The following is a 14,579-nucleotide window of genomic DNA, read 5'->3' as shown; positions in this document are numbered from 1 at the left end:
CATGACACAATGACACTCCTCATTATCTTCCTGACGTCTCATGCCTGATATGTTTTCACACGACTCCCTTTGGGACAAACTTCCAGCCAGACTTGGGCCCCACATTTTTTTGTGCATCAGTTCAAATTTTGGAATAGCTGTCTTTTTGCACATCTCTCTTGCTGTGTGTGAGTGGAACGAGGTCCTCAGTCCGCGACTCCTGACTGGTGAGCGACTCTGAGCCTGACTATGAGTATGTTGGAGTATGAGTTATTAATAGAGTTTAGATCCCTCACCCATGGCAACTGGTAATATTTTGTAACAGGAATCCCACTAAGCGCCTGGCAAACCAATCAACATTTCAAGATATATTTGCACGACTCCTGTATCACTATATTTTTAATATGTTGTAATACTTAAGTCCCTTCTGGTTTGAGGCTTAACGTGCTGCGTTGTCTGAAACCAAGTCACATCAGCAGTATCTCTCAAGTGTCACAACGCAGGAAGATAAATCCTTAATGAGTGCTTGACTTTTTTTCCAGTTCTCTGCTCTTTATGGCAGGTTTATTTTTTCAGTCGTGCTGAAATTGTGCGGTCAGTTGATGATTTGGCCATAAAGTCCTTGAAAGTCAGTCTTTGAAGTCAAATGTAATTTTTAGCACTGTCTGTTGGTCTCTCTGTGCAGTTTCGGGAAAGGACTTGCAGCGTAAGTCCATATAAGAATGGAAAGAAACCATTCGCATGGAAAATGGGGCTGTTGCTTTTGTTGAATATGACATGTTTCTGTGGAACATGGGATGCATTTTTAAAAAGTCAGTCACCATTTAAAATTGCTCTTTGACTCGAGGACATCCGTCTCTTTAACTGTTTACTGGATTCCAGGAAAGGCTTGTATAGTCCGTCCAGAACACTAGTAACATATAAAAATAGATGCACTGGGGCTCTTCATTACTCATCAACACTGTCACAGATCTCCTCACCTTATTTTATAATATTGAAATAATTGTTCCGGTTACCAATTAAGCCATTTCAGAAGCAAACAGAACCTGTTTGAGCTGTGTTCACCTCCTGTTCCCTCCTAGGTCCCATGTGTGTCTCTTTGCCCTTTCCGTTGCTGTGGTCTGAAGCCTCTCTCCACACATGAGAACAGGAAATGAGTGCAGTGTCAGGCAGGCAGGCAGGCTCAAACGTGCTCTCACGCCAGACACCGGCACACAAACACAACCGTGCACATCAGCACCAGGGCCCTGAAAGTCGCCCCGGCAGATCAGTGAGTTTGGGGAGATGAGGGAAGATAAAGAAAGAAAATAAAGAAGGAGAGAGAGAATCAAGGAAACAGGAATGTAATTAGTCAAGGGAGAAGGTACTGAGAGAGAGGAGAGAGAGAGAGAGAGAGAGCGAGAGAGAGAGAGAAAGAAAGAGAGAGAAGAACCAGTCGCAGTACTCTGGGATTCTATTACAAAACTGGCAAGAGACCCTACACTGCAATGATAGAGCAGTCACCTCGCTCAGAATTCCTGGCACACTACTCTGCCTGCTCCATGTACCTCCTATTTACCTCCTCTGTTCTCCAGGTAGCTATTTACTTTACTCTTTCTCTCACATTCTTTGTCTGTCGGATTTGCTGAATATGTTATGTTTATGATTACACTCAAGTTCGGTTTACCACTTTTATCCAACTTGTCCTTGCAGTGTAGCAAAGGTTCAATTGACAGTAGCATTCTCGCAAACAGACAAGCCGATATACCAAAGAGCGATTATGGGGGAGTTTTTCAGAAGGAGAGCAGCTGTGATGGATGTGATCTGCGGTGTTGCTGCTGACATTCTGTCAATAGGCCTGTAACTGTGGTCCCGCTACTGGATTTGAAAGGCAGACAGTTAGCTCCGTAACACACCACTGTCTCATCTACCATCTCTCACACCTTCATTTTTAGCTAAATGTGTGGCAAGCCTTGGAGGGGATGTTTTGAAACTGGCACTGTCTGTTATTTTGAGGTTTTGTACAGATTCTTTGACAGATACAGAAAAACAGTGACCGGGGCTCTTGATGTCTGCTTGAACCACCCTCTATTTTAGACAGACCAGAAGGATGTCATGGTTAAAAAAATAGAATGACTAAAAGACTGTGGGTTTAAATCGGAGGGGAAAAAATGAAAGTGGAGTTACTAAAAGAGAACAGATTACGGACCTGTTATATGTTGCCACTATTCTGTAATTCAGTTTCAGATAGATATTTCCTGCTATATTTCCATTAATCACAAATGGGGTGTCTTGCTCAGATTCTGATTGAATTGTAGGAATTTAAATTTTAAAATGCAGAAGTGTACTCTGCTTAATCAGACATCTGGTTTCTTGCAGCTGGGTGACTGATTTCACATGTTCAGTGTTAAAAGAAAATTCAATAGTGGTCATTTCCCTTGCTGTGGTACGATTTGTCCGGAGTGCTGTTTCAAGGCTTGGACAGATGGGGGCCTTAAAGTGCAATTGCTACCCGTTTCTAATCACGGATGTCCTGTCAGGAAAACAGAGAGCAAAGATTAAAAGTTCGAAAGAGGAGCGAAAAGTGGTTTCTATATCCAAATAGTGTGAGATGAATCATGGCCTCACTGAGCTGATTTTCAACTTGGCTGAATAAAACTGACTTAAATGAGACTTATTTATGCTTGTAGCAGGTGTGGCATTTTCTGGAAGGGTTATATTGGAATGAAATTTGAATACTGATGTTTCATCACATGAGAAGTACAGTTTCATCTAGCTGTGGAAAAACGATCTTGATCTATTTTGGCGGTGTTCACTGCATTGGTACCTGAGGAAAGCTGTCAGAAAGCCCTTGATATCATCTTTACCTGACACACTGCAGCAGACGTATGGCCCAGCATGGCCCTTTCACCACCACAGGTTTACACTTCCAGCTGCTCTTCTTTGAACGGAATCAAAGAGTTGCATTTTTTATAATCCTTAATGGGATAAGCTCTCCGGTCCATACTGAAATCAGTCATTCACAGGCTGTTTTGGCAGGACGAGAAAAACAATAAACAATGGAAAAGAGGAAGAGATATGTACATATTGCAAATTTATGTGTCACAGCATTTTCATTTTTAAATTCAACGTTCATCCATTCAGACATAACCATGTGGCGTGAAATTCATGACGAAAAGAGCCCAGTTTGGTCTTGAAGTCAAAACCAAAATGTTCATAATATAAGCTTACGCCGTACTAGCGTTATGCTAATATTATGCTTTTGGTGAAGATCTGCTGCAAAATCATAACAGAGCCTTGCCTATTGGCTGAGATGTCTATCTGCCATGTTAGTCTCTTGCACAAGGCCATATATGGAGAACTGAGATTATGGGGTGAGACAGAAGTGATGTTCGCCTCAGAATTGACAGGGGCTTCCTGTGCCCTGGGTTGCTGAGCCTCCCGTCTTTTTTGCGCCGGCATGTGCAGTGGCCCATGTGGCTGTGTTGCTTCCTGCCACAGCCGGCATGCACACATATATAACGTAAGAAGGCCAAACGTAGTTGAAAAACACACAAATCAAATCTGGGGAATCAATGAAATGGCATAAGTGCCAGTTAAGTAGATCATAGTTGGTCTCGACCTATTTCATAACTCTGAAGCACATCTGAATAAATGCACCTTACTAACTACGCACTTTATCAGATTTCGAGCTAATTCAGGTCTCAGTATTGAGACTCATTACCGGCTTTACGGAGTTGATGTGGACCAATCGTGTTGCTGGGGAATGGAAGAGCTTGATTGGTTTACTCATTAATCATTTTGATAATATTATATCACTGTCACGCTGTCAACAAGCATTTCATGACACCCAATAATGACAAAGTAACAAATTAATCAGGCATAAAGGAGAAGGTGCAGAAGTCACCAGCAGTACAGGACAGTCATTTTACTGGGCTCATTCATGACACATTGCCCGTAAGTCAGAAATTCCAAGCTAAACAGGCCCATCTATCTGCCATATAGGGTCACTGCAAGTTTTCTTTAGCCCGCTGAGCATTTAAAGGGATTCAACTTTAAGGAAGGGACATAGCTAATTTTTGCCACTGGGGCAGCTTCTCATGTTGTTTTTCCTCTTTAATTTACAGCTATGACGTGTCTGAAGCTGTGATTGATTCAAGGCAATATCTTCGTGGGCAAAATGTCCAGTACATCCAGCCAGGAACTGGTGCTGGTGGAATATGAGTATGAATACACGGCCAGAGATGGCATGGTAGTGTCCATCAGGCCAAACGAGCGATACATCTTACTTGGCAAAACCAACAACCACTGGTGGCAGGTTTGCAAGGACAAGAACACCAAACCCTTCTATGTCCCAGCCCAGTATGTCAAGGAGATCCCATCCAGCCTTCCATCACCACTGGACAGTATCCTCTTTGCTGGCCGGGTAACCCAGGAGCAAAAGAATATGCATGCGGATGTGCTTCAGTGGAAGCTTAATGATGTCACCATGCGAGTACAACCGTCTGCAGACTCCGGCGGGAAACCCGAGATACGCATGTCAACGTTCGGCATCCCCCAAGACATCCATGACTTAGCACGCAGTCTTAAAGACCCCAGGCTAAATGAGAGAAGAGCCTCAATCCCCTCTAAAGACAGTTTGCAGCATACGAAGAGGCATAGTATCACCCTGGATGTTTTACCTGGGTCCCAGCCGGCGGCAGATGACTGTTACAGTCTTCCCTCAAAGCCCCGGGTGCCCAGTTTCAACCCAGCAGACCCCGTTGTAAGACTCATACAGGCAAATCTGGCAAATCCAACCGTTAGTAAAGACGCTGAGCAGACAGAATCACCAGCAGAGGACAGCCAACAGTCTGACTTATGGCAGAAGACTGAGAATGTTTATGAATCAATAATGGACACTACGGACGCTGAATTAAAGACCCCAAAGCAGCCTGAAAAGGACCCCCCTGCAGCTCCCACTCCAGTGTCTGATCCAGTTTCCATTCCAGCTTTGATTCCAGTTCCTGCTCCCGTTTCAGCTCTCTTACACGTTCCAGGCCCTGCTTCTGCACAGGTAAAGCCCATCGATCTGATCACAGAGTCGATGCAGCACACATTGTCGGATTTCCCGTTTTTCTATGTCGTCTGCTATTAACAGGTATAGGCAGGGCTGGAAATGCAGCTCGAGTCATTCAGTCGAAGTGCAAGTACAGAAATGTGAATATTAGCCCGCTGGTTAGTGAAAAAAGTGCATGGTGGACTACATGTTTTACTGAACCAGTCCAGTTAGCTAGCCCAGTTAGGAGAAAAACAACCAGTTCATCACAATGCTAAGAATCCAGAGAAGTAGCAGGACCAAACAGTGGCCTTGAGGGTTCAAGCAGGACAAAATTTGTAGCATATCTACTGTTTCAAAAATAAGGCTGAGAGATTGTACACCTGCTCATGCACAAACGTGTCACTGGCAAGACTTTTCTGTGACAAAATGTTTTGATCTAGGAAAAAAAACTAAGGAGGGTACATTTTTAAATACAATGTTTATAGTAAAATATATATTTTGATATTATATGTATATCAAAATTCACCACTGTGCTGAGCCCTGCTTGTGTTAACTGGTTTCATTTTCACCTTATAATTTCTTAATACATACCAGTCTTTCCTAATCTGGTCCTCAAAGACCCACAGATGGTACACATTTTTGCTCCCTGGCAAGTTCTAGTAGGAGCAAAAATGTGGACTGTCTGTGAGACCCTGAGGAATAAATTGAGAAACACTGATACATACAATAAACAATAAATCATTAACTTCTAATAACAGGAGAAGCTTAAGAGGATGTAACAATGTGTCATCTTCCAGGGAGGTGTACCCCAGCCTTGCACCTTATAGGAAGATGGATGTATAGATGGACCACAGTGTGTATATGTAGACTTGTAACAAAATGACTGCACGTTTAAATCAGACATAGGAGTCTTCTGATTTAAACAAAGGTCTTACACCCGAATGGCTTCTGTTATTAATCTCCGTATATGTTCTTCTGTTGTACACAGGAGGGCGCTATTTGCCTTTTTTAGAAAAGTGTACATCCTTAACGGTAGATTAGAGATTAGGTTAGATCACATTCATCTTAATTGTCATTGCGCGAAGTACGGGAGAACGAAATGGAGTTTGGCATGCAATCCGAAAGTGTAAAATAGTACAAAATTGCAATAAATTGCTGTACTATATATACATGTGTGATATGTAAATAGAAACGTAAACATCTACGCAGCGGCATACACGGTGTAGTATGAATGAATTTGGATTAAGGTGAGGTATATCATGAACTGAATTACTATATTAATATGTACTGACTGCTTGGAATCAATGAGACTGCTAACAGTCGTTATAGCAATAATTATATGCTCATTATGCTTGCATTTGTATACATAGTACGGGTGCGACGATTCTCCAAATCCACGGTTCGGTTCATACCTCATTTTTTGTCTTCTTTTGTGGGAGAGGTGGGGTGGGTGAATAAGAAAAAAACTGAAAAATAAAATGAACGTGATCTTGAAAGATAGCAAACTCTACAGTATCGCTTTATTAAACAGGTGTAGTGTGGAGACAGATGAGAGAGGGAGCAAGAAGAAGTTAGAAACAAGCCAAAAAAACGGCAACGCGCGACAACACTGAAAAACCATAAAAGCGGTTGTTTGTTCAATGTGTTTCTCCTCAATGTTCTTTCTATTTCCCCCTAACCCAGCCTTATTGCTGGGTGGGCCAGACCCACCGTGGCCTGATGTGTAATAATTACAAAATATACAGCTTGCCCTAACTTTAAATAGGATAATAATTTCGTGACTTACATGTGTTATAGTGTTAATTGTGAAATGAAAAAAATATTTTCGTAATATTAGTAACGTAATGAGAGCTCACCAGGATGCACATGTGGGATTGGGTTTGGGTTGGGGGGCGGATATTGCGCGTGCGTCGTCTCGAACCATTATGAGAGATCGTGAACGTTAATATTGTGGTCTTTGAACTCGGTTTCTGAACTGATACACCTTTAGTACATAGGCCTAGAGCATTCCCCCTACATACTGTTATACAACCATAAATATACATCGGATATATGTTATTCGGTGTAATGTTTGATATTATTTTACTGGTTATACACCCTTGGGTAAATTAATTGAAAGAAGTTCAACATATCAACATTTCAGCATCTAATATGACCTCCTTGGTTTTTTAGTAGAGTTTGGATGCGATTTGGTATAGAATCCAACAATTTGAGCAGTCATTGATGATCTGGGGTCCCAGTGCCATGCTTGAATTAATGCTTGAATAAGCTTGTCTTTTGTGGTACATTCCATTCCACAAAGATGCTGCTTGCAGATTGACAACAGATTCTTTATAGGTTTCAAATCCAGAGGGTTTCCAGGTCAGTCAGGTACCTTAATTCTCTTCTCTCGATTTTTGACATAATGCACAGGCTACATCATGCTGAAAGATAGCCGCCGTGTCAGGAAATGTAACAATGTTGAAATCGATGATGATGTATAATGATGTAACTACAACCCATTGAAAACATGACTAATGAAAGGATATTGTTGGCTTTCCACAATGAAACTGAAAATCAGATTATATAAAAAAAAACTACTTTTTTTTCAATTAATTTGCACAAGGGTGTACAGTTATTGACAACTAGCATGCAACTGTTGCATCTGCAGAGATGCAACTCATGGACTGCAAAATGCATGCAAAATGCGTGCACTGTTCAGTCATAACATAAAACCATGGACAGATGAAGTTAAGGTGTCATTAATAAGGGAACAGTCAGTTCTTGAAGGTGATGTATCGGAAGCAAGAAAAATAGTCAAATGTAAGGATCTAAGGGACTCTGATGAGGGCCAAATTGTGGCGGCTAGATGGCTGGGTCAGAGCATCTCCAAAACGGCAGGTTGTTGTGGAGTGTTTCCAGTATGCAGTGGTCAGTACCTACCAAAAGTGGTCCAAGGCCTATTGATGCATCTGGGGAGTGAAGGCTAGCCTGTCTGGTTCGATACCACAGCAGAGCTACTGTAGCACAAATTGCTGACGAAGTGAATATTGGCTGTAATATAAAGGTGTCAGAACACACAGTGCATCGCAGGTTGCTGCGTATGGGGCTGTGTAGCTGCAGACCAGTCAGAGTGCCCATGCTGACCCCTGTCCACCGGCGAAAGAGCCTACAATGGGCGTGTGAACATCTGAACTGGACCATAGAGCAATGGAAGAAGGTGGCCTGGTCTGATGAATGACACTTTATGTTATATGGCGTGGATGACCAGATGTGTGTGCGTCGTTTACCTGGGGAAGAGATGGCACCAGGATGCACTATGGGAAGAAGACAAGCCGGCAGAGGCAGTGTGAGGCTCTGGGTGATGTTCTGCTGGGAAACCTTGGGTCCTGGTATTAATGTAGGTGTGACTTTGGCATGTACCACCTACCTAAACATTGTCGCAGACCAAGTACTCCTCTTCACGGCAACAATATTCCCGATGGCAGGAACCTTTTTTAGTAGGATAATGTGAACAATGTTCATGAATTGTTTGATCGAGCATCTGTGGGATGTACTGGACAAACAAGTCCTCGCAACCTTCAGGACTTTAAGGATCTGCTTCTAACATCTTGGTGCCAGATAGCACAGGACACCTTCAGAGGTCTTGTGGAGTCCATGCCTTGACAGATCAGTACTGTTTTGGCAGCACAAGAGGGACCTGCACAATATTAGGCAGGTGGTTTTAATGATATAGCTGATGTATGGTGTATGTACTTTTAATCTCTGTTTGAAGCCTTCAGTTCTCTGCTGAAGTTTCTTGTGTGGTTAGGAAGTAGTCTTTCAACACTGGTAGGGACCAAATAAACTCCAAACCCCTGGGTACCCTAAAGTTACATGGTTCTTCCACAATACTGGTGTGCTATCCTTACCTAAATCTACAGCCTCATATATCCCGGAATATGGATGCAGTCCTCTGGTCCCTGCCCATTGCTGTGGAGTTTGCATGTTCTTCCTCTGTATGTGTGGTTTTCCTCTGAGAACTCCACTTTCCTCCTATACACCAAAACATCTAGTTTCTGAATTTCCCGTAGTGTGCAGTTCTGTGTATAGGCTTACTTCCTGTGATGATCCCCTGCCTCCTACCCTGTGTTTCCTAGGAGATGTTCACTGGGACTGGTAATACACAGTACCGATTAAAAGTGTGGACACACCTACCCATAGAAAGGTTTATTTGTACTACATTGTAGAATAATTTTAAAGACATCGAAATATATAAAATAACATATATGGAATTATATATTGACCAAAAAAGTATTAAACAAAAAAATATATATTTGTTAGAGGAGGTGGGGGCAGCTCTTTGAGTTGGTACTGTGAAGGTTGCTGGTTCAAATCCCATGGTTAGTGGAGTGATCCCACCACTGGGCCCTTGAGCAAGGCCCTTAACCCCAACTGCTCCAAGGACTGGCTGACCCTACTGTCTCCTCTATGCCAGTTCCATGAGGTGGCCTCCTGGGATGCTTTCCCAGCTGTCCTGCAGGAGTTCCCGCATATGCTGAGCTCTCACTGGGCGCTTTTCTTTCAGCCTCTGGTCAAGATCCTCCAGAACCATTTCTACTGTGACCATGTCATGTGATGTGAGTCTATCCCTTATATGGCACTGCCAAATAAATAAACAAACAAATACATAAATGAACAGGCCATATTTATAATAGTTAATTATTATGATTATTATTATTATTATTATTATTATTATTATTATTAATAATAATAATAATAATAATAATAATACTATGTTGTGACATTCTGCTGTTGTATTATTATTATTATTAGTAGTAGTAGTAGTAATAAAGAACAGTAAGCCTGCCCACTGTTACACTGGCCACAGTCTTCATTCTGGCTGCAACTAGAGCTCTGCCAGTTTGTATGAATCACTTTAGTCAAATAGTTTTATACTTAAAGCAAATCAACCCTCTTGCTTCCTTTGGGTCAAGGCGGAGTCACATGAAAGAGTAGTCCTGTTCATGCAACGTGCCTGAACATCATGCACACACTTCAAAAATAACCATGGCAATTCAGAAAATGAGCAGTCGGATACTGCTTGCTAAAAAGAAGCAGTTCCTTTTCTCCTACAACCAAATCCCTTCTAAACAAACATCTACTGAATGTTCCTGTTTAGAGGGTTTATATCACAGTCCAAACTCTCTACAGGGCTCTTATCCTTGAGATGGATCTGAAGGGATCCAGGCTGCAGGGGAAACAAGTCAAGGGTCAATTAAAATGTTTACTGGCAGGTTTTTGTCTGAGAGAGAACAGTCTAACATGCCAGACGTCCCAGGAAGACAGGAAGGAAAATCAAGCAAGCTTGAATTGGTCACCAAATTGTCCCTGGCTCTCTTGTGCTGAAGTTCTAGAGACGCCGAGAAGTGACATGGATAATCTGTGCCTTATTGATAATATGAAATCCATGGATTTTATTAATTCTGTTCCTGCCTGGGTGCGTGGTCATCGCTAAGGAATGATTAAGGGTGAGTCTTCTGATCTTGCATTGTTTCAAGCTGACTGCACACCTGTCCTGGAACAGGAATCTAGTAAATTAGAACAACTCGATCTCCCTTCATGATTGCAATTGACAGGTTCTTATAATCAATTCAACTGCATTCTTAATTGGAGGCATTTTTTGTGTTTTTCACAGGCCAGTATGCAGGGGGCGTTGTGTTATACCACCAGATCATTAACAGGAGAACTAAAGTATATACAGACAAAATAGACAATAAATACACAAAATTACATCCGTCTCCCATTAAAATCTTATTTTTCGATTACTGTTATTGTGTTGATAATGACAAGGATCTATGGGCCTTGAGTTCACAATCGAGAATGAAGCCATGAGGTCTGTGTGTCAGGGTCAGTGGAACAATGCAGTTGCTGATACCAAATATTAGCCCGGGACGTTGCTGCATAAAATTTATTTTCCACTGCCAGTTGTAATGCAAAATCCGGACGACTGCGCATATCGGCCTTCTGGGAGGCCTCCCTTCAAATGTACCAACAAGGAGCTCCTAGTGGACATGAAATGACAAGCGAAATGTGTTTTGGTAATATATTACAGGGGTGCATAAAATACTCCTTCAGCAATGCAGTTTATTAAGCAAATCCTGGTTTAAATATGCAATGGACAACTCCTGTCTGAATTATATCCTCTTCAGACACTATTTTCAATGTCTGTGAATGTATATTCTGCAAAGGGTCAGCAGGGGATTATGTCTAAGGGTGCACTGAACGTAATAAAATCATATTCATTATATTGTTTGCAATGAGAGGAAGCTACATTTCCTCACTAACCTGGCATATATAATGTACAAATGTAATTTCTAAGAAGTCTCTTTTAAGTGCTAAGCCTGTATGAATTGTATTTTTGTCACTCTTTGCTAAAGGCTCTTTCTGGGGACTGCATAACTGCAGGCATACATTTAAAACTACTTCATGTCCTTCGTGGTCTCCTTGGGCTGTCTGAAAGTAGTTTGGTCCTACCATAGATATTTTAATGACTTCCTGCCCTACTTTTCCTGTGAAAAGGCATAGTGCGACCACACTAGCAGACAAGTGTTAGACCTTTGACCTTTCTCTTATTTTAAATGTAAAATGTAGTTAAATTTTAAACACAAGTCAAAAAGTATCCCCACAAAGCTCTCTTTGTTCCTCGTGTATGTTGCAATGATCTTCCTCAGGAATGTTTCATTACCGTAAAATAGTGAAATCCGCCTGTATATTTTGAACCGATAACTTCCTTATTTCAGTAACCCTGAGATGAAGACCTTCAGTGTTTACAAAATGTGCGACTTACATTTATTGTTTTTCATTTGTCATATGTTTATGGTTAGATACGAGAACGCCTCCGGTAGTCAAGTTATTCCTGTCCCTCAACAAGTGCGTATGGCATCTACATGCGGTTATAGCAGTAGTCTAAACTAATTGCTGCATTTCCTTAATTGGAAAACAGTAAAACAAATAATGCTCTGAATTAGAGATTAGATCCGTATACAACAAGGTATCCTCTGTAAAGGTATTTCCCCATATTTTGTTGCCTTTCTTGTGAATCGTTGTTAAGATGGGACACTTTCTTAAAATAAAATTCTGGCAAAATTTGCAGAATCTTCTGTGTCTTGAATCCCAACTTGATAACATTCCAAATACATTAATGCCCCTTGAAAACTATATAGAAGAGAAAATAAAGCATTACTAAACACATACAGCAACTGCAATGGTGAACCGTCCCATTTTGCCAGGTGTCCCATTTTAAGAATACTCACCAAACGAGTGACATCGTTGGGTTTATATTACATTGGGCGTCTAGCATAATTGCGCATTCAGGTTTCCCTCTTCCTTAAAAAGGGCAAATATTAATTACAAATGATGAATGGTATGTGAAGTGTGACACACAGGCAGAACTTTGTTGAATGGCGAGGACCAGGGAGGTAATGAGTTAACGTGGCCGCGAAGCGCATAACCACTCCCAAAAGGTTCACATACACCAAGTACCTGGCGAGCAAGACGCGGCGTGAGGAATACAGTAAGTGCGGCGCAGTATCGGTTTCCTTTTTGGGTCCTTGGTCCCAGCAGGCTTGATAGCGACTGGACTCGGACTTAGTCTCAGATGGACACTGCTAGCGTTCAGAGAAACACAGCTTTACTTATCCCAAAAGGTAGGACACCGCTTCAACTTCTTATTACTCAAAATGTAAAGAAAGGCACAGTCATAATCGTGCGTAGAAGTGACACCTGTTGCAGTTACTGTACTTGTGTAATGCACCAGGATCGGAACGCCATAACTTTAGGTAACTTTAAAGTACGGTGTTTTGATTTGTTTTACTATTTAAGCGGATTCGTTTCTACTTCTGTTTTCCGACCAAATCATCGGGGACGCGTTAAAAAGTGTGGAACAAAACTTAGGATTGTCTTAAAGTAATTTTTCGTTTTTAATTATTCTTCGCCGATTTCTGTTACATTTCTATTTAAGTTTAATTTTAATAACTACACATCCCATCGCAAAGAACAGTCAGCTTAATCTAATACCGTATTAGAGATCAGAGTATATTCTTAAATTAATCAACATAAATAAGTAAATCAATTATATTATAATATATATATTATATAATATATATATAGCCTAGGTTTAACGTTGAATCAGGGATGTAAATAAATATGTAAATTATTAAATTATGACAATGATTTTAGGCACATATTTAAATATAAATCATGATCATATCAATTTTACACGTTTAATAATTGCCATTATGTTAGTGTAAAAAAAATGTCACTATCTGCTGAATGACTGTATATGGATTAGTTAGAGTGAAATTTACCACCTTAGGCATAGATTTTTTTTTTGGGGGGGGGGGGGGGGGGGGTGATAGTGGGGAGTGGCCAGTCCCCATGAATACTGAGAGCCTATTAAGTTACATATTTGTGGGTGAGGCAGAGATACAGCAGCCGTCACATCCTCCATATCCGTATGAAACCTGTACACACATTCAGTACCATGAAGCAGATGTGTACAGTCATTCTGTCTTAGTGGCAGCACGGTGACCCCACAGGAGGGGGGGGGGCAGCCATACGGCGGGGAACATCCACCATCGTTCATACGCTCTCAGGCCCCCACGTTTTGTTACTGGTGATTATGCTCCGAAAGTCCTGTCTTTTGTGTGCTGGTAGGAAGCAACACATCCACGCCCAAGCGGGCGGAGAAGATGGCCAGTCCATGTTTTGCCTGCGTCATGGTCACAGCACTGGTTTATCTGGGAGCGGGAATCGACCTCTGGCCTCGCCGGCCGGCCCACTTCTCCCAGGAGTCCAAGAGCTTGGCTCCTTTTCCGACGCCGCAGAACAAACAAAATACCAGAGAACTGCCCTGACAGGTAGTGCGAGCCATTGGCCCATTCACATCCTCTGTTCCTGCTTCAAGGAGGGAGTGCTCTGGGAACCTGCTGATGTCAGGTGGAGCCGCTGGGCGCTGCGTCACACTGCGTTTCCTCTCTGGCATCTGTGCTTCCTTCCACGATTTCAGCATACAGCCCACACCAGTCCAACAACAGTTCTTTTTAATTAGCTGCTGTATTGAGGAATTTATGACATTAGTGGACCCGCTTAGCGTTTTCTTGTGTATTATGTACCGCATACGCATTCTTTTAGAAACCATTAGCATTTTGGTTCAGAGAGGCTGGTCGAAGCTGATGAGGCAATTCGGAGGTTGGTCTAGATGCGGCTCAGTGGATATGGAGTCTTTGTCTGGTGTTAGTGCTTTTATAGAAGCAAGGCCACCGTTCTTATGCTTCTGGTTGTGCAGTCAGGAGGAAGACCTTTGTGCAGTGCTGTGCAGGAGAATGCCAGACCACAATTTGGTTAGCAAAAAACCTTCATGGGACTGCATCGATGGTGTCATCCAACAGGTCAGTGGTGAATGTGCAGAAACACTTTAACTACTCAATAACAGGCTGCAAATAAATATATTTCTCTCTTCGGTAGATAAAAAAGTGACCTGTCATGTACATCATCACTAGGAAGTCCTGGATCTGTGAATCAGGCTGGCATCTGTCGACATTCATTTGCATTTAGATAA

At 41.9% G+C, this 14,579-nt stretch overlaps 1 protein-coding gene across 7 annotated transcripts in view; it reads left to right on the top strand.

Moving 5' to 3' along the window:
- The first annotated feature begins 1,164 nt into the window (after positions 1-1,164).
- The window catches only part of LOC125742930 (rho GTPase-activating protein 27-like), a 30,824-nt gene continuing 17,409 nt past the window's right edge, over positions 1,165-14,579 (top strand). For 5 of the 7 annotated variants that reach the window (XM_049015403.1, XM_049015402.1, XM_049015400.1 and 2 more), the window contains exons 1-2: positions 1,165-1,553; positions 4,086-5,014. In XM_049015403.1, coding sequence (XP_048871360.1) covers positions 4,139-5,014 — 876 coding nt within the window. In that variant the 5' untranslated portion in view covers positions 1,165-1,553; positions 4,086-4,138. Of the gene's footprint in view, positions 1,554-4,085; positions 5,015-14,308; positions 14,410-14,579 lie in introns of those variants that run through there. The other 2 variants (XM_049015408.1, XM_049015406.1) reach the window with 2 other exon arrangements.

The sequence above is a fragment of the Brienomyrus brachyistius genome, chromosome 5 (genome assembly GCF_023856365.1).
Source record: "Brienomyrus brachyistius isolate T26 chromosome 5, BBRACH_0.4, whole genome shotgun sequence".
NCBI classification, from domain to species: domain Eukaryota; kingdom Metazoa; phylum Chordata; class Actinopteri; order Osteoglossiformes; family Mormyridae; genus Brienomyrus; species Brienomyrus brachyistius.
Note: the sequence above shows the minus strand (reverse complement) of the source record. Positions and strands in the feature narration are given on the sequence as shown.